At 56.0% G+C, this 23,174-nt stretch overlaps 2 protein-coding genes across 5 annotated transcripts in view; one reads left to right on the top strand and one right to left on the bottom strand.

Annotated features, from left to right (window-relative positions):
• The window catches only part of TSC2 (TSC complex subunit 2), a 33,725-nt gene extending 32,313 nt beyond the window's left edge, over positions 1-1,412 (top strand). For all 4 annotated transcript variants that reach the window (XM_014886410.2, XM_014886412.2, XM_088174188.1 and 1 more), the window contains one exon: positions 162-1,412. In XM_014886410.2, the coding sequence (XP_014741896.2) occupies positions 162-329 (168 nt within the window). In that variant the 3' untranslated portion in view covers positions 330-1,412. The remainder of the gene's footprint in view (positions 1-161) is intronic.
• A 340-nt stretch (positions 1,413-1,752) lies between these two features.
• Positions 1,753-23,174, bottom strand: part of PKD1 (polycystin 1, transient receptor potential channel interacting) — a 77,625-nt gene continuing 56,203 nt past the window's right edge. The window contains exons 22-46 of the mRNA XM_014886359.2: positions 20,838-20,982; positions 19,433-20,035; positions 18,858-19,014; positions 18,343-18,595; positions 17,654-17,849; positions 16,933-17,103; positions 15,627-15,770; positions 14,940-15,150; positions 14,445-14,571; positions 13,697-13,813; positions 13,513-13,562; positions 13,176-13,378; positions 12,640-12,745; positions 11,837-11,955; positions 11,245-11,447; positions 10,535-10,729; positions 10,193-10,332; positions 9,521-9,648; positions 8,669-8,834; positions 8,017-8,142; positions 7,690-7,864; positions 7,030-7,317; positions 6,614-6,748; positions 6,042-6,356; positions 1,753-5,609 (exon numbers count right to left, since the gene is read on the bottom strand). Coding sequence (XP_014741845.2) covers positions 5,067-5,609; positions 6,042-6,356; positions 6,614-6,748; positions 7,030-7,317; positions 7,690-7,864; positions 8,017-8,142; positions 8,669-8,834; positions 9,521-9,648; positions 10,193-10,332; positions 10,535-10,729; positions 11,245-11,447; positions 11,837-11,955; positions 12,640-12,745; positions 13,176-13,378; positions 13,513-13,562; positions 13,697-13,813; positions 14,445-14,571; positions 14,940-15,150; positions 15,627-15,770; positions 16,933-17,103; positions 17,654-17,849; positions 18,343-18,595; positions 18,858-19,014; positions 19,433-20,035; positions 20,838-20,982 — 5,016 coding nt within the window. The 3' untranslated portion in view covers positions 1,753-5,066. The remainder of the gene's footprint in view (positions 5,610-6,041; positions 6,357-6,613; positions 6,749-7,029; positions 7,318-7,689; positions 7,865-8,016; positions 8,143-8,668; positions 8,835-9,520; positions 9,649-10,192; positions 10,333-10,534; positions 10,730-11,244; positions 11,448-11,836; positions 11,956-12,639; positions 12,746-13,175; positions 13,379-13,512; positions 13,563-13,696; positions 13,814-14,444; positions 14,572-14,939; positions 15,151-15,626; positions 15,771-16,932; positions 17,104-17,653; positions 17,850-18,342; positions 18,596-18,857; positions 19,015-19,432; positions 20,036-20,837; positions 20,983-23,174) is intronic.

The following is a 23,174-nucleotide window of genomic DNA, read 5'->3' as shown; positions in this document are numbered from 1 at the left end:
CACTGCCTGACCACCCTTTCCATGGAGAAATTCCTCCTGATATCCAATACCTGGACACAGAGTGGCACCCCCACAGTGTCCTGGTAGCCTGCCCTGTCCAGGTGGAAACTCAGAAGAGTTTTGGAGAGAATGGAGCTCACCTGTTCTCCCTTGCCTTTCAGCTCCGTGAAGAGACACAGTACCAGAGCCCTGGCCTTCCCCTGCAGCTGCACCCCTCTGCCCCCACAAAACCCCCTCCCCAGGTGGCCCAGGACCCCCCTCCCAGCTATGAGACAGGGCAGAGGAAGAGGCTGATCTCCTCCGTGGATGACTTCACCGAGTTCGTGTAGGGCCGGGCTCGGGGTGTCCCTGCTGGGACAATGGAATTGTGTTCCCTGCTTGCTGATCCTGCACCTGCATGGACACAGGGAGTGGGAGCTGCAGCCTGGCTGCTCCTTGCATGTGGACTTGGCACTGAACCTGCCAGGAGCTTTGGGTGCCCCTGAGGGTGACACTGGATTCCCAGCAGAAGCTCCCAGAGGACCAACCCCCACTGGGTTTGGTTTGGTTTGAGCTGTTTCAAAGCTGCTCTGTTGGGAACTTCCTGCAGAACCTTTCTTTGGACTCCTTCCACACCAGCTCCTTGTGGAAGCAGACAAAGGATGATATTCTGCAGATCCTCACTGAAGAAGGTACAGCAGTTGTTGGATTTTTGAGGACTTTGTTTGGAATGAAATATGAAGTACTGAAAATCCAGTTGCTATTTCTGAGCACCCCAAAATCCCAGCTCCTCCCTGAACCTCGGGGCTGTCAGCACTTGGGACTCTTCAGGCTCTTGACTCGTTCTGCTGCCAGCTCTGCAAAGAGTTAATATGAGTTCTCTTTGCTGCTTCAGTTCCCAAGGTTTGTCTTCATTTTTGCAATCTGCAGAACTTCCTCTGGTTGCAGGATTACTGGGGTGTCTCATCCTTCCCCTCATGCACCTGATAAATCCCTTTTTGACTGCTGCCAAGTCTTGGGGCATCATCCCCCCACGAGTTCTGCTTATTCCCTGACAGGGAGGCTCTCAGGGGAGACTAAAGCAGCTCAGTTGGAGCTTCCAGGGCAGGTGAGCACAGCTGGAATGGGATTTGCAGCCCTTCCTGAGGCGAGGAGGGCACCACACACTACATCACCCAACTGGGAGGCACCTTTGTAAGCTGGACTATACTGTGAGAACTTCATCTCCTGCTTTGTCCATGAGTGGGAAGCGTGGATTTGGGAATGGCTGCCAGCAGGGAGATGAAGACAAGTGCAATGTGCACGTGGGACTGTGAAGGGACAGGTGAGGGGACAAAGGGACAGCCCTCACCTGTACAGGTGTGTGGGAACACCAAGTGTCCGTTGTGTTCGAGTGTTTGAGTCGTAAAGGAAATAAAATATTTGTCTGATCAGAGCGTTCTTGATGTGCTGGCAAAGTTCAAACTCAAAATCCTTCCTCCTTCACTGGTTTAGTTTCCCAACCTCTGTTGCTCATGGAACCACCCCCCATCCCTCCCAGTGCTGTGTTCCAGTGCCTGGACTGGGATATTCCCTGGGAATATTCCCTCTGCTGAGAGGGGACTCTCGTGTCAGCTTTGTCCTTGTACCACCCCCAGTGAGCTCATTCATTAAAGCCAGCCCTGATAGGCTGGAGGATATAAGAAAGTGTATTAATTAATTAAAATAATGGGTGCAGAGAGAATGAGGGTGAGGTGGAGAGGAGAGTCTGGAACACGACAAAACCACCTCAGCCAGGTTCTAGCAGTCAGTATTTATTTGACTTTGTCACTTTGTAAGAAACATCCCCACAGTTACAAAATACACCATTTTTGTTTGCAGTGAAATGCTGACCAGACAGGAACCGTTGGCATTTTGGTCACAACTACTGTTCTTAAAAAAAAAAAAAAAATAGAAAAAATAAGGCACTTACAGAAGTCCCTCCCTCTCCCTTGGAATGAATGGTTGGGGATTTCATTTTTCATTTCAGCAGCTTGATCCTGATACATCATTGTGAGATTCAAGGCAATAAATAAGACACCATCTCTTGGTGACTACAGACACAAAAATATACATTCAGGGGGATTTATGGGCTTTGAGTCAAGTTTATTGCTGTGAGGGTGCAACTCCATGACTGAGCCTTAGCTGGGACATGGAGGGGACCCTGGGACACTGCTGGAGCTGGCACAGGAGCTGCTGCACTGACAACTGGGAGTGCTGGAAGCTGTGGGTGCTGCCCACCACGCAGGGCTGGGCTTTTCAAGGAACTGTGGGTGGCAGAGCTGCTCTCCATACTTCAGGGAAGTAGGGCAATTGTCTGATCCCGTTTCTGCTCCTCTCTGAGCAGGAGGAGCACTTGGTCAAGTCACACACACCAAATCACACTCACACACACATGCAGGGCAAGGAAAAGGCACTTGGGAACAAAAATCCAGATGGATTTGGGGAGCATCTTTGTTCCAGCTGCCCCTTAGCTTAGGGGCTCAAAAAAATGCTCAAAAACATTTGGGGCCCTGCTGGCCCCTCCTGCCTCTTGTCTCCTTCCCTCCTACTCCCAACCTCTTCTCAATGAGGATATTGAGAGAGCTGAGAACTGACCTCTGTATCAGGAACTGAACTTTTTGGCTCTTCAAGAGACTTCCAAGACCTGCTTGGTTCATTTGGGACACTTCAAACACTGAATATTCCCACAGAGCCCTTGGGGTGGTTGGATCTCCACCCTTGGTGCTCCACAGAGGTGAGAGGGGCTGTGCCAGGGCAGGGACGTGGGCAAAGGAGCTTTGGAGATGGAGGGGCTCCAGCCCTGGGGACATCCCAGGTCTCTGGGACACCTCACCACTGCTCTCTTACTGCCTTGGTTTGGGGACATGGCTCTGGCACTGTCCCTGTCACCAAAAAGGAGTCATGGACATGTGCCACAGCTGAGCCTGGTGCTGTGCTGCCTGGGAAGTTAAAGGAACAAAAAATCCAAGGCAAAGAGTTTTCTATCTCTGGCTTGAAAACCAGGGTTTTTTTCTGAGCACAAAAAACTGACAGCAGCACCTGGTCCCAGCGCTGGGCTCAGCCTGCAGCTGCTGGTTCTGCCTGCTCCAGGCACCTCCCTGTCCCACTCCTGCCCTCTGGGCCCTTCTCTGCCCTCTCCCACCCTGTCCTGGTGACCAGGATTGCACTTCTCCCCTCTGTTCTTCCAACACCTCCATGCTGACCAAGCACCACCTCACTCATCATCTCCTGCCCTCATCCCTCCACAACCTTTCCAAACATCTGTCCTGCACAGCACCTGAGTTTTCCAAAGGTAACTTAGACCTGTCCTAAGGCATCCCAGAGCAGCCAGTGTCCCCTGCACTCACAATGCCCAGGGAGCACATGGATGCTGGACTGAAATCCTCACAAGTCTCCAACATAGCTGGGGAGGCTCAGGAGGGGATGGAGCAGTGGAAGTGCTTTAGGAGCCCCTGGAAAACTCTCCCCTGCCCTGCAGCTCTGCCCCCCTCAGCCTTCCTTCCCTTCCACCCTCTCACCTGCCCAAAGCATGGAGCAGGTTCTGGAACACACAGAGGAGCCCACTGGGGGCTTTTCCCCATCCACCTGTGGCCACTGCCCCGAGCCAGCCCAGGAGAGCACACACACCACACACACACAGACACCCAATCCTTATATACACGGGACATTCCCAGGAAGAAGCACTTAATACATCCTTTAAATAACTCTGACAATAGTGTTCTGTCTCCTATCTACATGTTTCAAACACGGTACCGATGCTATGAAAATATAGCAAACATACAAAAATATATACATTTAAAAACCAAACAAACCCCATATAAATTACTTACAATAGCCATAAGGTGAAATGGGGTTGAGGAGAGGAGGGCAGCCCCTGGGGGGGTTCAGGCACCCCCAGGCTGTGATCTGGGGGACCCCATGGCACAGGCCAGCTGTAGCCCAGCAGCTGTAGCCCAGCACATGGTGAATCCCAGCTGGCAGGGCTGGAGCCCCCAAAAAAAGCTCCCTCAGGGCTTCACCTGCCTCCTTTGTGCTCAGGGAAGGTGCTGGCACTGCTGCCTGAGCTGGGGCTGCACTCTCCTCCTCCCTACCCATTTCAGTTTATGATTTAAACAAACAAAATACTGCTTTTGTGATATATTATCCCATTCTTAGCTCGCACGTGTCACTGGTAGCCGAGGAAAGCCTTGTTTAAAGTGCTGGGCAGTACATAGGAACAAGTAAACCAGAAAAAAAAATACATATACTTAGGGCAATACATTCCTTGGGTTAGAGAAGCCAAGCAGCCAGCGGCGCCTGCACCCCAGGGCCACGGCAAGGGGACAGGGCGGGTGGGGACCGCAGTGACACCAGCACATTGGGAACCCCACGCTGGGAGTTTGGGAACCCCACGCTGGGAACTGGTTGAGGAAACCCAGGGGTCTCTTTCATCCCCAGCTCGCTGCAATGTCCTTTGTTTTAAATATTGGATTTCTTTAAATACAAATAATAGTACCAATTTCTTGAGAATAAAAGTAGCCAATACTGGAAATTAACTGCTCTGGGTGTAGATAGCATTTCTCTATATATCTATTTATGCTTAAAAAACAAGGTGGGTTAAATACCTTCTCGAAAGCTGTCGCTTTCCTCCACAGTGCGTCTGGTCGACAAAAATCCAAGACTTGGTTCAAACCTTCAAGGCCTGGGGCTCTCCTCTCCCTTTCCCATCCGGCACAGCCAGCAGGGAAGGGGGAGAGCTTTGTCCCGTCCCCCTGTGCCCACCCCAGCCCCACCTGTGGCCAGTTACAGCCGGGGGCATTGAACACGCACAGCTGCTCCCTGTGAGCCAGCGGGAATCTCCTGCACCTGCTCATGGCCCGGGGAAAGGCTCGGCCTCCTCCCCTTCCATCTCCACCACCAGAACGCTCCCGGGTCTGGAGGTTCTGGAGGTTCTGGTGGCCGTGCCAGCGGCGTGGCAGGAGAGCCCCTGTGCCCGGCTGGCCCAGCCGCCGCGGCAGCTCCGGGTGGGCACAGTCCACCCTGGGCAAAGCCCTGCTCCTGCACCCCGTTACTGCTCCTGCACCCCGTTACTTCACCGTGGGGTGCACGCGGTTCTTGGCCCGCAGGGGCCGTTTCCTCCTGGCCGCACAAGCCTTGCCTGGTGCCCCTGCAGCCGCGCTGACCCCACGGCTGGCCCGCAGCAGCCGGCCTGGCACGGCCCCGGTGCCAGCGCGGTGCAGGGACGGCGGCTCCGTGTCCGGCACCTCCGGGGATGGGGGAGCCTGCTCGGAGCCCCCCTCGGTGCCGCGGTGCCTCCTGCGGGCGCGGCGGCTGCGGGAGAACTCGAGCAGGTGCTCGATGCGGGACACGTCCTCCGTGACGCGATTGACGCGGTCGAACTGTGCCAGCAGCATCTCGAAGAGCGAGAGGAGGCGCTGGATGTCGGCGTCCACCTCCAGGCTGTCGCGGGCGCTCAGCACCAGGCTCAGCCCGTCCAGCTGGCTGGAGGACGTGGAGGTTCTGGAGCTGTCGGAGGCAGCGCTGGGAGTGGGGCCCCGGAAGGATTTGGAGTCGCTGGAGTCTCGGGAGGGCAGCGGCTCCATCCCCTCGAACCGCACCTTGTGCCGGAACTGGGAGGGAAGAGGAGAAAGGGACAGGGTTAGGGCAGGAGCTGGGAACACTCCCAACAACTCCCAGCTATTCCTGGTGTGACAGGCATGGGCTGGATCCCAGATAAAGGCACGGTGGGGCTGAGAATGGGCAGCTGATGCCTGGTACAGTTCCCCATCTCTCAGCAAACTGGAGAAATTTTGGGGAGGGGTAAAGGCAGGGTTCACCAAAGCATTGTCCAATGAGGGAGGCAGAGGGGGAAATTGGGTCACATGAACTAATGAAAGGTCGAGTTCTGGGGGATTTTTGAAGGCGAATTCCAAGCAGAGGGTTAGCACAAAATAAGATTGACAGGTAATTCGGGATAGATTGACAAGGCGGGTAGGACGGTATAATTTGGACTAAACTATTAACTTGGGCACAACACACGCTGCAACACAGGCTGTCCTCACCTCCTTGGCTTTGCTGAAGCCCATCCACATCTTGAGCCTGCGCACGAACAGCTCGACCATCTCGTAGTCCTGGGGCTCGAAGGCGGGCCGGTAGAGCTCGAAGCGCATGTCGCGGTAGCTGTGGATCAGCACCACCGCCAGCAGCCGCAGCACCAGCCACACCTCCAGCACGATGTAGCTGCTGCAGAAGAGGCAGAAGAGCCCCGAGGCCTCGGGCAGGCAGGGCCGGAGGCTGGCACTGCCCCGCAGAAGGGCCAGCAGCAGCAGGAGGCTGCTGCCCACGCTGCGGAAGGACTCGGAGGAGGAGGAGAAGAGCTGCAGGACAGAGGAGATGTGATGAGAAGGGAGCAGCAGCAAAGTGTTCCTCTGACCCTCAATATCCCCTCTCACACTGGCCCTGAGGAGTGGCCCACAAATGGGCTGGGACAGGGACAGCCCCTGGCCAAAGGTGCTGGTGGCAGGATGGGCACAGAGTGCCCAGGGGCTCTGCTCATGTCATGCCACGGTGAGGGAAAAGGGGCAGCAGGGCCACCAGCAGCCCCTCTGTGAGCGACAGGGACAGGGGTGCTCACCAGGAAGCCGAGCTGGGCGTAGGCCAGGAGGAGGAGGACAAAGGCCACCCCTGCAGCCATCAGCTCCTTCAGGGATTTCTGGAAGGTCTTCCCGAACACCGACCACTGCCGGACGAAGCGCAGCTGCTGGGCAGCCTGGGAGGGCAGAGCAGGGAGTTCAGACACAGCCCCAACCCTGGAAGGGTCTCTCAAACACGTGAGGAACCCAAACCCCAGCACAGCACAAGCGGCCCAATCTGCAGAATCATCCCATCAGTCACACTTGGCCGAATTCCCCAAGGGAATGGAGAGCCCAGAGGCCTCAGAGACCCAAAGTGCACAGCAGAGACACAGGTGGGAAGGCTGTGCAGGGGTGACAAGCACAGCAGGGACAAAGCACCCACTCCCCACGAGCTGCTCCCCCAGCCCGCCCGTACCTGCACGGTCAGGAGGAAGAGGAGGGACGCGGCCAGGCTGCTGAAGACTGAGCTCAGGAAAGCCACCTGGTAGAAGTTGGTGAAGCCCCTGCGGTTGCTGAGGTACCTGAGCCACTGCTGGTCAGCCAGGGTGGCCTGGCTGAGGTGCACCAGCACCGTGCACGTGGTGAGCAGGATGAAAACCCACTGGCTGTAGTTGCCCCACAGGGTGAAGTAGGCTCTGCCTTCCTTCTTGATGGCCAGAGACTCTGACACCACGAAGTAAACCACAAACAGCATGAGGAAGACCTGGGGGAGGAACAGAGAGGTCAGCAGGAGAGGAGGAATGGAGAAGTTACCAGGAGATGAGAGGACAAGCCCTGACTGCTGTGCTGCACTGGGGGACAGCAAAATCTCCCCCAAACCAGGCAAAATTCCACCACTGCACACCTGGAGCACCCCTTGCATCCTGCCCTGCCTTCCTCACTCATCCAGAGCCCCAGTTCCTCCTGAAGCTCCCCAGTTGACCTTGGGGCAGGGTGGCAGTGCCCAGGAGATGAGAGCTCTGCTGGCACCACACCCAGGCAGGGTGACAGATATGGGGACAAGTGGCCTCAGGCAGAGTCCACAATGACCTGGGTGAGGGTCCCAGAGCCCCCCCCGGGGAGGCCCCACACTGACCATCATGAGGAGCTGCAGGGTGACCCCCCCGCTGAGCCGCAGCAGGGGGAAGGGGCTGATGGTGACAGCAGCGATGGCCTGGCCAGCCCCAGGGAACTCCAGGCGCAGGGTGACAGCCACGTGCAGGTCCACGCTGGGGTTGTACTGCAGCAGCTCCACAAACACTGCCCGGCTCCTGCAGGGGGACAGCAGCAGCTCAGGGGCTGGGACAGCACCAGCTCTGGGGCCACAGGTGGGTGGGACATGGATCCTGTGCCCCTGTGCCACTCCAGCAGCACCCCTGAGGAGGTGACAGCAGGACACTCCCTCTGCCCCTGCCACACTCACATGTTGTCGATCCACGTGTGCTGCTGCAGGAATTCCAGCTGAGCCCGGCTCTCCTCCAGGGAAGGGCCCAGCTCCTGCACGTAGCCACTGCTGTCATAGAAGGAGATGTAGCCCCAGTACCAGATCCTGCAGAGGAAGAGGAGCTGTGGGTGAGGCTGAAGGACGCTGCTTGCTCTCCTACGTGGCAGGCCAGGATCAAGTGTGCAATGCAGATCCTGCCCCTCAGGATTTATTTCACAAGACAGATTACAGGGGTGCATTGATCCACCTCAGAGCTTCCAACCTCAGAGCAGCCCCGAGCCCTGTGGTGGCCCAGACTTGCATAGAGATGGGGACAAACCAAAGAAAACAAATGTGATTTATGTCCTGCCCAGGGTGCAGGACACCCCTGTCACCCCCTTGAGCAGAAATCTGGGCTGTTGGGTTCTCCTGCCCTGTCTGTGCAGAGTTGAACCCTCTGCCCCAGGCCCCCAGAACAGCACAACGCTGCTGCCCAGGCTGTTTGGAATTTCCGTGTCCATCCACTCTTAGCGGGCTCAGGGGACTGAGGTGAGGGCTGGGAACAACCCAGAACACCTGTAAAGACCTTAGAGAGGTCTGTAAGGGTCCCTGGAGGAGGAGCAGGGCTGGCAGCAGGCAGGGCAACCCTTACCCTGCCAGGTCGGGTGCTGAGTGTGCCCACGCCGCCGTCCCATTCCCGGCTGTGCTCTCCCAGCCCACTCCATAGTCAGCAGTGGCAAAGCTGTGCTGGTCAGTGCAGCTCCTCTGGGCACTGCCCATGCCCTGCAGGATGTCCTGGGCACTCTGCTGGCACTCAGCTGGAATGAGAACACCCTGTGAGCCCAGCACAGCCAGCACAGAGCTCACCTTCCCTCCCAGCCCCTCCACACTTAAGCTCACGAGTGCACCAGGGTGAGGGAATGGGCACAAGTGAGGGATTCAGAAAAGGATGGGTATTAGTAATAAAAATAGAGAGCTGTCCAATTTAGGCATCATGAGATATCCATGCCACCAGGCCAGAGTGGATTAGCTGGGTACAAGTAGAGGAGAACAGAGACATCCCAGCTGGCCTTGGGTAACTGTGGACCAGCACTCTGCTCCCTGGATACACCACTGGCTTCAAACTGCCTGAGGGCTGGGTCAGATGGGATATTGGGAAGGAATCTTCCCTGGCAGGGTGGGCAGGCCCTGGCACAGGGTGCCCAGAGCAGCTGTGGCTGCCCCTGGATCCCTGGCAGTGCCCCAGGCCAGGCTGGACGGGGCTTGGAGCACCCCGGGATGGTGGAAGGTGTCCCTGGATAAACTTGAAGGTTCAAAGCCCAAACCATTCCAGGATTCCACAATCCACTGCCCCAGTTCATCTCTGCAGAGCAGAATCACTGCCTCCCCAATCTGTGCTGCCTCCCCTCAGCCCCAGCTGCACGCAGGGCTGTCTCTTTCACCCCTCCAGGGTTGTCACCCCACACTGTGACAGCAGAGCCACCCTCCCTGCCCTCCCTCCCACCTCTGTGCAGGCGCAGCTGGCGCAGCCGTGCCGTGCCCAGCGTGGTGCTGTGGCTCTCCTGGCCAGAGCCATTGTTGTACAGGTAAGGGAGGAACACCTGAGACATCCACAGCCAGAACTGATCCGACCTGCAGGGGGAAAGGTGAGAGACTGCTGAGTCAGAGTTCCAGAGACTTGGGGGAATGAACAAGCCACACTGATGTGCACAGCAGTGGCACTTCCTCAGCCCAGTGATCCCCAGGGCCAGACTGGGCTGCTGGCACCTCCCAGGGGTGTGGAAAATCAGCTGGGAAAATTTAATCCATTCGAAGTCATGTGCAGAGCAAGGAAAGGCAGACCCTGGACAAGATGTCATTTCTGACTCTCGTGACCCTGGTCATGGCTACAGATGGTGGCAGTAAATTCTGGAGACAGAGAAACTCTTGTCTTTTAGAGCAGCTCCAGAATGATCAACATCATCTCCCACAGCCCCTTCCCATTGGAGAAATCACTAAACCTCAGAGAAATTAAACCTCTCAATCCCCAGAGGAGCAGCAGAACCACAAACAGGACTCGCTCACTGCTGTGGAGTGCCCAGCTCCACACGGGCACCAAGGAACCTCTTGTGGGGCAGACTGTGGAGCACAAGCCCCAGGGATGACTCCCCTGACGCCCCCAGGGGCTGGCAGGTACCTCTTGATGAGCAGGAAGTCGCTGCTGCCCAGCTGCTGTTTGATGGAGCTCTGCAGGAGGAAGGCTCGGCTGGTGCGGGAGGCGTCGCCGTAGTTGATGAGCAGCACCACCAGCAAGAACATCATGTAAATGAGGAAATTCTGGGAAGCAAAGAGTAAAAATGGGATTGCATGGAAAGGCAGAATCCCAATCCTGCAGCAGAGCAGTGCTTTCCACAGCAATGCAATAGGATCAGACACAGAGCTGAGAAACTGAGGCAGAAGCTGGAGCCGTGCACCCAGCTGGACTGGGAGGAGCCACGCTCAGATGTGGCTGAGCCCTGGGCACCAGGAGATGTCCCACCTTGAGCATCCTGTGCAGCAGTTTGACCTTCCTGGCCTCCTCCTTGGCCTGGAAGAGGGCAAATCCCTGCGGGGGCCGGACTTTGCTGATCCTCTCGGACACGTGTTCCACACAGGGCTGCTCCACCAAGGTGTCATCCTCCTCCGGGTGCAGCCTCTTGGCAACCAGGGAGAAATAGAGGGCTTCCAGCAGCACCTGGGGCACAGGGAGAGTGCTGAGTCTGCAGGGAGCTGTGCCACCTCAGCATTCCAGCAGCAGCTCCTGTGGGGCCCTTGGCACAGCCAGCACGGCACAGCTCCTACCTGGACCTTCAAAACCAAGTGCCACCAGCCCTGCTACCAGCCCTGCCTCTCCTACTGCTGCTGGTGTCCACATCCTACCCCTCCTGAGGGATACAGGGGTGGGAGAGACCATTCAGTGCACACAGTGTCCACTTTGAGCTGATTTCTTTGTGGAAGGGGCTGCCCAGGGCACTGGTGGATTCACCATGCCTGGAAGTGTTCAAAACCCACATGGATGTGGCACTTGGGGACATGGGTTAGTGGTGAACATGGTGGTGGTGCTTGATGGACTTGATAATTTTAAAAGGCTTTTCCAACCTTAACAATTCCATGACTGTGATTATCAGCTGCACGAGTTCATTCCAGCTGTTCATTCCAGCTGTTCATTACACGTACAGGCCTGTGCTACTGCACTGGTGCCACGCTCACCTTCAGGGGCTCCCAGACCAGGAATGATGCCAGAAAGCTGAAAATCCCTGAGATGAGCCACATGAGGGCCACGCTGGAGGAGAAGCCCACCCCGATCCACACGGAGACGCCGGCAGAGGTGGCGAAGAGCAGGAGGCTGATGCCATGAGCCAGGAGGGAGCACCAGGGGGGCAGCAGGCGCTTCCTGAACGTCTGGTCTGCAACTGGGAGGAGCAGGAGGAGGGAGAGCAGTGTCAGCATCACTGCGAAGTGTCCCCATGGGCACAGGAAGGGCTGGGCTCAGCACTCATCCCAGCTGAGAGCCCTCCACCAGTCCTGGGTGAGTTTGGAGGGATCATCCCCCACATTTCTGTGACTGGTGGCTGCACAGGGTGCAGGGGACACTGCAGGGACTGTCACAGCACAAGTGCTGGCTCAGGGCTTACTGAGATCCAGGCTCAGAGAAGAGAGAGCAGCGATATCCCAGGTAGGGAGCAGCCCTTCCTAAGGCTCCTTTCCTATTTTATTTCCAATTTACCCCACTGTGCCCCCACAGTGCTGTAGGGTGAGATGGGTCCTGTCCCCACACACCCCGGGGGCAGAGTCCTGGTACCTGTCCAGGTGGACTTGGCTGATCTGCTCACTTCCCTGGGAGGAGGTGCCACGCTCTGCCCTTTGTCGTTCAGCCTCTGCATCATCACAGTCTCCACCTTGTCCCCAAACACGCTGGACCTGCCAGGCACAGGGGGAGCCTGCTGAGAGCTGTGCCACTGCTGCCTCTGTGCTGAGCAGCCTGGCACCAAGGGGGCTCAATTCCAGTGCCAGCACCAGTGCTGGGACATCACACTCGTCCCCAAGGCACAGACACTGCTCTGTGTTTCATGGACAGGGCCTGACAGTCCCTCCCTTCCACTGGGCTGCCAGCCCTGGTGGCCAGGGTGCCCAGCACGGTGTCCTGGGCATGGTAACACAACAGAGATTTGGGTAGAATCCCCTTCTCCCTCCCATCAGTGCCATGAAGTGAGCCCTTATCCCAGCACTTTGCCTGCAGTCCAAAAGTGCTGGAGACACAGCTGTGGCTTTAAGGGATGTTCCAGGTGGCTCCTGGAAGGGTGGCAGTGCCCTCCTGGAGCTGCGGCTGTGGGGGCTGCAGGAGCCATGGCCAGCAGGGACAGAGTGACCCATGAAAGCATCCCAAACCCAGCCCAGTGCGAGCCCCAAACCCAGCCCAGTGAGAGTCCCAAACCCAGCCCAGTGAGAGCCCCAAACCCAGCCCAGTGCGAGCCCCAAACCCAGCCCAGTGCGAGCCCCAAACCCAGCTCAGTGTGAGTCCCAAGCCCAGCCCAGCTCAGCTGGGTGTGAGGGCAGGGGGAGGGAGGCTCTGGCCCCGTGGGGTTCTGCTCCCCAAACACTCACAGGCCTGAGATCAGATCTGTTTCTGCCCTCATGTACGGCCCCAGGTCCTGGGAGTGGGAGATGCCACTGGCTCCATCTGCCAGGATCTGCCGGATCAGATCCTCATCTGGGGAAGAGAGAGCACAGACAGCGTTGGCAGGAGCTCAGCACCACAGCAGTTCCATGTGCTGGAACTGGGGAGGACGAGGACAAGGGTCACAGTGATGTCCTTTTCCCTGTCCACCCCAGCTTGGCCACAGTGCTGGGCAGGGAACTGCTGGTTCAGAAGGCCAAGTCCTTTTCCAGCCACTTCCAGGGGCTCAGGGACACACTGTGGCTTTGAAACCAGTGAGGAAGTGCTGGCTGCTTGCAGCATTCCCACGGGAGCACAGCTCTCCTGGCTCCCAGTCTCCTGCCCACCTCAGTCTGATGCCCACCAGGATTTCTGCTGTCCCAGACTAAAATCCCCACTAAGCAGACACAGCCCTCCTCCCCTGCCCTCCAGAGTGTGGCCAGTGGTGGTGGCAGCAGCTCTGCCCCGAGCTGGGGGGGCTCACCCGAGGCTGAGAAGTAACGGGGCTGGCCCTGGTGAATCCCAAGGGACAAAGTGTCCTCCTCGGTGGCCAGAGGGGCCTCGAGCCCCAGGTGACGGCTGGCCCTGCCCCTCTTCAGCTTCTGGATGGTGTTGCCCATGATGGAGGGGTCACTCAGCAGGTCTGGCCAGCTGAGCAGGGCCTCGCTGGAGGGCCATGGCACCAGGCTGTGGGAAAATGGGAATGAGGACGGTCAGGAATGAGGGGACAAAAGGAACTGAGTGGGACTGTGGGAGCCAAGCCCAGCCCAGCAAAGCACAGAGTCAAATCCTGCTGGCTCCATCTCCAGAAACCCACTCACCTCTTGGAGTCCTCCAGGAACAGATCAGTTTTGGTTTGCTCAGAGAAAGCCTGCATGGAACAGAGGCGTTTCAGGAAGGTGACACAGGTTTGTGCCTTCTCAAAGCACTGAACATCAGGAGTCCCTGAGCTGCTCTGAGCCCTGAGCCTGCCCAGCTGTGGGGAGGGAAGAGGGGAACAGGTACCTCTGCCTGGAGCCCGGGGAAGGTGGGGAAGGAGCTGTCCAGGATGGAGGAGTCCAGGTAGTTGTCGATCTCCAGGGACTGCTGGTCTGAGTGAGTCACTGTGTGGCTGATGGAGACCTGCAGGGACCACGAGGAGGGACAGAGGTGACACTGCCACCGAGACCAGGCACATGCCCATCCTCCTGTAACCACAGCCAGGGCCACCCAGGCTGTCCCGGGTACAAGCTCCCAGGAAACCCCCGAGTCTGAAAGTTTTTCTTCTCAGCAGCATCAGCAACATTTGCTGCTCATCAGTCCCCGAGCAGCTGGCTGCAATACTTAATGGGGCTGCTAATTGTGCTTAACTAGTCGGTAAATCCCCAGCTAAACCCTGCCCAGCTGCCTCACCACAGCTCTGCTCAGCCAGCTGAGCTTGTGCCCAGGGCAGACATTAGAGAGGCTCCACTGAGCAGCTCCTGGGCTTTTGGGTGCCTCACACACTGAAATTCTGAGAGAGGGAGGAAGGGACTAAACAGCTTCTAAAATGTGCTTTTTGGTGCCTGGGCACTGGCAGAGGCCAGCACTGATCTGAGCTCAGGGAGGGGGGCAGAGGCTGGGGAAGGGGCTGGCCCTGGTGCAGCACAACCAGTCAAGTGCAGAGCCCAGCTGGAGCAGTGAGGTCTCAGGAAAGGCAGAATTCAGGTTCCCAAAAGCAAACCTGCTGGCCTCCCACCCATCTGAGCAGCCTGCAACCATCCCCCCTCCTTACCTTGCCACGAGCCATCCGGAAGAGAAACAAAATGACCAGGTAGACAGGATAAACCACCAGGCTGGACACCAGGCCAACAGCCACCGTGTCCACACTGACAGGGATCAGGCTGGACACGGGCACGTTGCTGCAGGGGAGCAAGAGGGGTCAGAGACAGGGGTGAGCAGGAGCATTTGGGGTGGCCAGGTAAGCAAGCAGGAGACAAAAGTGCACAAGCAGCAATTCCAGATGTGCAGATAAGAAAACCAGCCTGAAAACCAAAATCAGACTGTCTTTGGTCATCCATTGTCTATGTCGTGGTCCCAGACTCCTTAAAACAGGGAGGGCAGACTCAAGGCACAACCAAGGAAGCTTTTCCCAGTGGTTGAAGATATGTCCTGCCCCAGTGGGACAGAGAGGAGGGCCCTGAGCAGGGTGGGACTGGCTGGGGACACACCTGAGGTGGACACTGCCCATCACAGACACACCTGAAGTGGACACTGCCCATGCACACACCTGAGGTGGACACTGCCCACCACGCCGTACCACACGGCGTTGGCGCAGAGGAAGAGGAAGATGAGGAGGCAGCAGCAGGTGGCTCTCTGCAGGCGGGTGAAGCGGGAGCGGGGTGGGCGGTCCCACAGTGACAGCCACACGTGCTTCTCGAAGAAGCCGCGCTGCAGCTCGGCCACGAAGATCCGCCAGAAACTCCTCAGCTCGCTCTCACCTGGGGACAAAGTGACAGACTCAGGGCGGCTGCAGCACTCTGGGGACCTGGCTGAGCTGGCCACACCTGCCCCAGAAACTCCGGAGTGTCCACACAATCCCTCCTCGGGCAGTGCTCCAGGTTTGAGGATGAGTGGCTGGAAAAGCTGCCCAGAATAATGGGGGGTGACAGGGGCTGTGTCCAGGTGAGCAAGAGGCCAGTGGTACCTGGCTTGTACCAAACAGCGTGGCCACAGCCCCAGGGCAGTGCCTGTCCCTTGTGCAGGGCACTGCTGAGGAATCTCTAATCCTGGGGTCAGTTCTGGGAACCTCACAAGCAGAAAGACCTGGAGGGGCTGGAGCGTGTCCAGAGAAGGGAACAGAGCTGGGGAAGGGGCTGGAACACCAAGAATGGCTGAGGGAGCTGGGAAAGGGGCTCAGCCTGCAGAAAAGGAGGGAGCAGGGGTGAGAAGGACCCAGGGGATGTGGGGCACTCACTGGCAGCAAACACCTCCCTCTCCACCAGGCCGTCATTGTCCTCACTCTCCACCGACAGCCAGTCGTTCACCAGGAAGAAATAACTCTTGCTGCTCTGCAGGTCCCGCACGATGACGTGCTGCAGGTACCACGAGGGGCTCAGGCCTGGATGGGGGCAGACAGAAGGAATTATTTCATGGCACACATCACCTGTGTGAGCCCACAAAGGTGAGGGGGACACATGAGCATGGCACAACCAGGTGACCCTGAGGTGACATTTATGGTCACAGTGCACAGCACATTGCATCCTCTGTGTCAGACCTGGCCAGTCTGTGAGGGACACTCCATGTCACCCCTGAGAGGAATGAGGGATTTGTCTTTACAAACAAGCTGTGGGTCTGCTGGTAGATAAAACCAGCACTGAGAGATAAAAGGAACAATGGGATGGATTCCACTGATTGATGAATGGAAAAAGATATTTGCCTTTACAAACAAACTGCTGGTTTGCTGATAAATTAAACTGGATATTGAAAGATGAAAGAAACCATGGAGAAAAATCATGAATTCCATAAGAATTAAAAATTAAAAGGAAGGTTGTACATTAGAGAGGAATCTCAGATATCAGGTGTTCTGGGTGTACCTCTCAAGTAACTCAGCCCATGGGGAAATAGAGAGGGAAATGTGGCTGGGAAATTAGGATAAAAAGGAGGCTGCATCCTCCAAAAATTTGAGAACCACAGGGGAATGCCCCAGGGCTTCTCCCTTTATTTGAATAAAGTAAAAGGACTCCTCTGTCTCCTTTTTGGACATAAACCTCTGGTGTTTGTGGATTAATTTTCCTGACACTCTGATCCAGCAGGTCACCACGGGCCAGCTCCCCCTGATGCCTTAGGTTTTAGCTTTTATACTTTTCAGAATCTCTGCTGCTTAGTGTGTAACACTGAAACTTCACATTAGGTGTTAGTAAGTTCTCTTTACAGAGTAGTTAGACAAAACAATTCCTTTCCAGCTGGAGAATCAAGGACGAATGGTACCCAAAAAGCAGAAACAACAGTAAGGGAAAGGAGGCAAGCCAGGGGGCTGAGACTTCATAGCCTGGGGCTGTGGATAAATAATTGACCCCAATGTGTAGATGAACTAAAACTTATAAAAGTGTAAAACTTTCATAAGTGACCGGGACCATGCAGGATTTGATTTGGGTGTAACCCCAGCCAGGCTCTTGCACCGTCCGAAGTGTTTCCATTTAATAAACTCCTATTTTATTCCTTTTGCTCTGTCTGGTGTGTGCTGCAGCTCAGCCTGGGGCTGTGGCCCCTCCATGTGTCACCTTTGTTGTCGTGCCAGATGCGGATGCGCCAGACGCTGCCCAGGCTGCGCTCCGTGGCGATCTGGAACACGTCCAGGCTGTTGCGGTGGAAGGCGTTGTCCCCATCCAGGTGTCTGTGCCCACTTTTGTTGTCCACCCCATAAAGGGCAATGCCCACGTGGGCTGTGGTACCTGCAGGGAAGGAAGGGAGTCCCTCAGGGATGCCCAGCTGAGGTGCAGCTGCTCCCCAGCCCTGCCTGTGACAGCTCCATGCACAAACTCAGCTCCCAAAGAGAAGCCAAACTTTGTGCCTGCCTGCTGCTGGGATTCAGAATAAAGTGATGGATCCTGGAGGACAGCAAAAAGGATCACTCCAAAGGGCCCACAAGGCAGGAGAGGCTCAGAAGTGAGGAACAATCTCTGCCTCTGCAACCACAGCCCAGTTAGGGAAAGCAGGATGGGGGAATTTCTCTCTTGGGTGGCTCCCTCCAGCAGCAATTGGTTCAATAGCCAGTGGTGGAGCAGCCTGGGCTAGTGAAAAGTGTCCCTGCCCATGTCAGAGTCTGGAACCAGAAGGTTTTTGAGGAACCTTGCAACCCAAACCATTCTCTCGGCCTGCCCCATCACCCCACAATAAAATCTGGGAACGCTGTGGGAAGCCCTGCAGGGAACATTCAGAAGGTGACGTGCTGAGGTGGCACCTCAGCTGCACTCCAGGTGTCCCTGAGTGAACCAGGCTCACCTGATCCTCTGCCCCAGCCTGTTTTCACCAGGATCTCGTATTTGTACATCCCGTTCTTGCCACAGAAGGGGATCACCCCCACGCGGGTCACGTCGATCACGTCCAGCTTGTGCACGATCAGCGCTGCCACCGAGTAGGTGACAAAGCACACGGCACACGTCAGCAGCACGATGTAGTTCAGCCCTGGGCCTCGAGCCTGCAGAGCAGACAAGCGTTGAAAGGCAAGTCCAGGAGGATCCTGCTCCCATTCCCTGCCTCTTTCCTGGCTGCTCGCAGCCCTGCAGAGCCAGGAGCAGCTGCCAGGAGCTCCCTGCTCACGTCACAGGGACACGGCGAGGCAGAGCTGGATGCCCCTGGGAAGCAAGGAGCAGCTGGCAGGTGACATTTCCTGGGATCAAACAGTGCTGGGTGACAGCTAGGAGGAACTTTTGTCATCTCCCTTAGAGGGGAACACAGTGCGAGGTGTCCAGGCCAGGGACTAAAGCCATCTGCAAAGGTCTGTTTGCAGCCAGGATTCCCAGCCAGGGGACACTGAGCTGTGCCCATCTGCACCTCCCAAAGGCTCCCAGATATCTGTGCTGGTGCCAGCTTGGACATGAAACCAACAGGAGCCTATGGGTTTGCTCCAGGTGACAACCATCTGTTCTGTGTGTGACAGCACTGCACAGCCTCTGCTTTGTTGTACTCACAGGGAAGATGAACTGGACAGAGTTTGGGGGCACAAACAGGCTGGCCCCAAAGGCTGTGAGGTGCTGGGTCAAGCACACAGCCTGGTCTGGCCTGGTCTCCTCCAGGGGGACAATTCCTTCTGTCTTCCAGCGCTTCTCCTGCTCGCTGAAGTACTGGCACAGGGACGTGTACAGCCCCAGGGTCACCTCCACTGCTGACCAGCTGAAGTGGTTGGTGATGTTCAGGTAGTATTTCTGGATGGGGTCATCCGTTCTGGAGAAGGGAAAGAGCAAGGAGATGACTCCCCCACCTCCTGAAGGGACAGCAGCCCCATTCTGGTGGAGGTGTGCCCATGGGAAGCAGCCACAGGGCAGGGATGCACTCAAAAAGGAGGAGAAGCCCAGTGAACGTGGGGTAATTTACACCCTTTGGCTGTGCAGACACTCAGGGGCTCCCCAGACCACCTGAGCACCCCTCATGTGCATCCACAGCACAGCCTGGCACTGACAGGGACTTCCAGGGAGGATTCTCTTACCTGGGTGAGGTGAAGAAGGTGTAGAGCTTGTGGTCACTTCCAGCCAGGGCATCCAGGCTGATTCTCTTGGAGGCAGAGCAGTTGTGCTCGTTGGGCTCAGGCTCATGATGGAGATAGGCCATGATGAAGGGCTCAGGCTCACTGGCCAGGTAATGCTCTGTGGGGAGGGGAAGAACAGAATGGGTTTTAAAAATCCCCAGGAGACTCAGCACTGGGGCTCAGAGAAGAAGGAATGCAGGGAGTTTTGGGAGATGCTTCTCCAGACTGTGCTCCCTCATGTGCCCCTCAAGAGGATCCCTGAGCACTGGAAACCATTGGGACTGCCTGGGGAGGGACTGGACAAGTCCTTCCGGGGCTAATGTGGCTCAACAGAAAGGCTGAGAAAAGCAAAAGGCCTCTCAAGGTCAGAATCCCCAAGCAAGGATGATACAGGGCATGGAGATTGTCCAGGACAGCCAGAACCTCAACCATGCAGCGTGGAACACCCAGCATCCCTTCCCACATCATCATCCCTCACACCCAGCCCTCCTCTCCCACAGGGAGGACTAACAAAGAGAGGGAATTGTCTGCCCTACCACTGAGGACTCTGTAGGTGAGCTGGAAGTGCAGTCCTGCTTCCCTGTTGTTGCTCTCCATGATCACAATCAGGTTCACAGACGATCTTGGCTCGATGACCTCGGTGCCAGCCACGAGATTTTCGGGCTCTGTGCTGTTGGAGACCATCACAGTGATGGCTTTTTCAGAGTCCAGGCTCCCGATGGGGATCTGCACCCCGTTGTGTGTCTGGAACTCCATGGAGGCCACCTTGGTGGACACGGTGTAGTTGCTGATGTACCCAAAAGGGAAGGGATTGGAGTCCACCTGGAACATGACTTGGATGACATCAGTCAGGTTGGAAAGGGTGGAGTTGAAGGCCTGGGGGATGGAGAACTGGCAGTTTGGTGTGTTTTCATAGCAGAGCAAGTTAAAGGGGTCAGACCTCTTGCCTGTGGCCTTAATTTCTCCTCCCACCAGCTCGAGGGGCTCCTCGTTCAGCACCCGGGATTTCATGAGGATTCTCATCAGGCTGGAAGACAGGTTGTAGGCTTTGGGAGCCAGCAGCAAATTGTGGGAATCAGCAAGCAGCTCCTGGGGCTGGGATTCTTGTGAAACTGTATTGACAAGGTGGATTAGGTCACCTGGCAGGAGAGAAATGAAGATGAAGTGGTAAATAGCCTGGATTACTGCTCCAGTCAGGAGAACACCTGACACCTTCCCAAAGCAATCAGACAAGGCTCTCCTTGCTGCCTTCTCACTGTTGCTCTGCACATGACCTTCCCCACTGCAGTGTTCATAGCCCAGAGCTAAAAGCAAAGCTGTCAGCAGTTCCTGCAGCCTCTCTAATCTACCAGGTTTGGTGAGGAATACTTAATCACAACACACTTGATTTGCCTCCTGTGTGGTGAAGAGAACCACAGCTCAGGAAACAGGGAGGGAATGGATAAAACAAACACACGTTCCTGAGCTTTTGCACTATGAAGTGCACAACACTCAGAAAGGAGTGCAGAGGTAACACGGGGTGCAGAGAAGGTGTCTCTGCTTCCCCCAAGGTCACCCAGGGGGGAATTTCCACAAAGTGCTCCCAGATGCCCCAGTGAGGTTTGACAGCCTCCTTGGACTCCAACCAGGAATACAAGCATCTGGAAGCCATAGCTGTTACTCATTGTTTACTAAAAAGAGAATCCCCAGGAGTATTAGTGAGCTTATTAGGACTATTAATGAGTTACATTAACAACTGTCAGATTTCAACGTGCACAGAGCAGCTGCCAAAGCCAGGACAGCCCTGGGAAAAAGTGCAGGGAGAAGAGAGGGCTGGGATGCCACACTCCAAATGGCAGATTCAACTTCCTAAAATTTTGTGCCAAAGCCCAAATGGGAGAGGAGGGAAGCTGCCCTCAGGCTGCCCCTGGTGCCCTGCCCCAGGCACAGGACAGAGCTCACCCGTGATGTTGAGGATGTTGTCGGCGATGCCGGTCGGTGTCACCGTGCCCTGCGTGGTCTCCCCTTGCAGGATGGTCATCATGGTCTCCAGCTTGTTCAGGGTCCTTGTCAGGCAGGATTTGCACACCAGCTCCTTGCTCACCACCTGCAAAGGGACCAGGCTGTGACAGAGCAGGAACAGCTCAGGGCTGGCTCTGTCCTGAGACATCTTTTCACTCTGGAAGTGCCCCGTGCTCTGTCCAGCCCCGGGGAGGGACAGCAGAGCCTGCCCTGCTCACACCGAGAGTGGCCAGCAACTTGTTGGAGTCTCCAAGATCTTCCATTCCCTCCCATGGCATTCCAAAGTGTACAGTGTACACTGTACAGGCAGGCAGAGGATGCTTTTGGGTTGGGAAGAGGAATAAAGGGAGGAAATTGTTGCCCAGAGAAGCTTTGGCTGCTCCATCCCTGGAATTGTTCAAGGTCAGGTAGGACAGGGCTTGGAGCAACCTGATCCTTCCAAGCCAAGCCATTCCAGGATTGTGTGATTCTAAATTCTTGTTCCCTGGTGTGCACTCCTAAGGACCAGGCACATCTCCCCTCTGGGACCACACACAAAAACCAACCAGGAAGAGCTGGATGGGATCCCTCCATCCTCTCCACGACTTCAATGGAAGCAGGATTTAGCCCCAACTGAATCCATTTCAGTGTCCAAATCCTCCTGAAGGCTGTGGGAGGAATCCTGCCACTCAGGCATGATGGATGTCCCTCCCTCTGCTCCCAGATGTGTCCAAGAAACAGAATGTTCCAGCCATGGCCTGGAGCTTCCTGCACTCTCGAGGGCTGCATGGGAGGGACTGAGGCAACACATGGAAGCTGTTACAACCCCGTTCCTAGCTCTTATTCATCTTTTTTCTTTTAATCATCATAGGATTCGGCTGGGATTCACCATATGTTTTGGTGAAGAATCAAAACAGCATCTGCAGGTCTTGAATTCTCCCTTTTCTGTTTTATTTGTAAGCTCTGAGAAGCCAGGACAGACTGTGTGGATCAGAGACAGGAATCAGGGAGGTGGGGGAGACACTGGGTTATGGGGAGAAACCACCTAAGGGCAGCTCCTACTTAGGGAGGAGAATTGACCAACAAGTCCAAGATTCTTTTTTTATCCCTCCAGGAGAAACTGATTCCGATTTTTCCTCTCCCTTGTAGGTAAAATCAGAAATGCTTCAGCCTTGATGGACACTTATGCAGGAAAGGAATGTGTGAACTCCACTTGTCTCAGCCACCTGGGAAATTCTGGAGTACTGTTTTCCTGAGCTTTTCATTCCAGCCCAGAGCACAAAGTAATCCTGGAATGTCAGCTTTTCCCATGGAATGAAAATTCTATTTGTAGACCTAAGCTCCCACTGCAACATCAAGTCATGAGGCAGGAGGAGGTGGGAGAGACAGAAACAAACTGGTCCAGCATGGAATGGGATGTGCTGAACCCCAAATCCCGGGCAGAGGGGAACAGAAAGAAGGGATTTTTGAGGTTTGCAGACTCAGAAGCAGGGAAGGGAGCAGACCAGGGCTCTGTCAGTGCCTGCCCATCACTGACCTGGCTGCAGGGGAAGCACAGCCAGGGCCAAGGTACCTGAGCAGGCCCCAAAGCAAAGATTAGGGAGGGTGGGAGGAGGAGCCAGAGCAGCCTGGCTGAGCACCAGAGCACAAGTGCATTATGTAACTGGGCTCTCTTCCCTCCTAAATCCACCAGGCACCAGCCCCAGCACTGGGAATGGGGTCTGCAAACTGCCAGGATCACTGAGCTGCCAGTGAGCAGCACAGCAAAGCAGAGAGGGGTTTCTCATCTTGTAGGGCACAACCAGGGCTGGGAGGAGCATCAGACCTGGGCACTGGCCCCTGGCCCAAAGCAGCTCTACTTGTGTTACTCCTGATGGAGCCCAGCCTCTCCTCACTGATTCTGTGACTCCCACAGCAATTATTCCAGTATTTCTGGAGCCACTCTACTCTGGGAGAGCTGGGAGTGTCCAGCCTGGAAAAGAGAAAGCTCTGAGGAGACCTTAGAGCCCCTTCCAGTACCTCATGGGGCTCCAGGAGAGCTGGGGAGGGAACTGGGACAAGGGATGGAGGACCAGGACAATGGGGAATGGCTTTAAGCTGAAAGAGGGTAGATTGGATTGGATATTGGGAAGGAATTCCTCCCTGTGAGGGTGGGGAGACCCTGGCACAGTGTGCCAGAGAAGCTGTGGCTGCCCCTGGATCCCTGGCAGTGCCCAAGGCCAGGTTGGACAGGGATGGTGGAAGGTGTCCCTGCCCATGGCAGGAGCTGGAATGGATGAACTTTAAGATCCTTTCCAA

The sequence above is a fragment of the Sturnus vulgaris genome, chromosome 16 (assembly GCF_052056855.1).
Source record: "Sturnus vulgaris isolate bStuVul1 chromosome 16, bStuVul1.hap1, whole genome shotgun sequence".
NCBI lineage: Eukaryota > Metazoa > Chordata > Aves > Passeriformes > Sturnidae > Sturnus > Sturnus vulgaris.
This window is presented reverse-complemented; position numbering and strand designations above follow the sequence as displayed.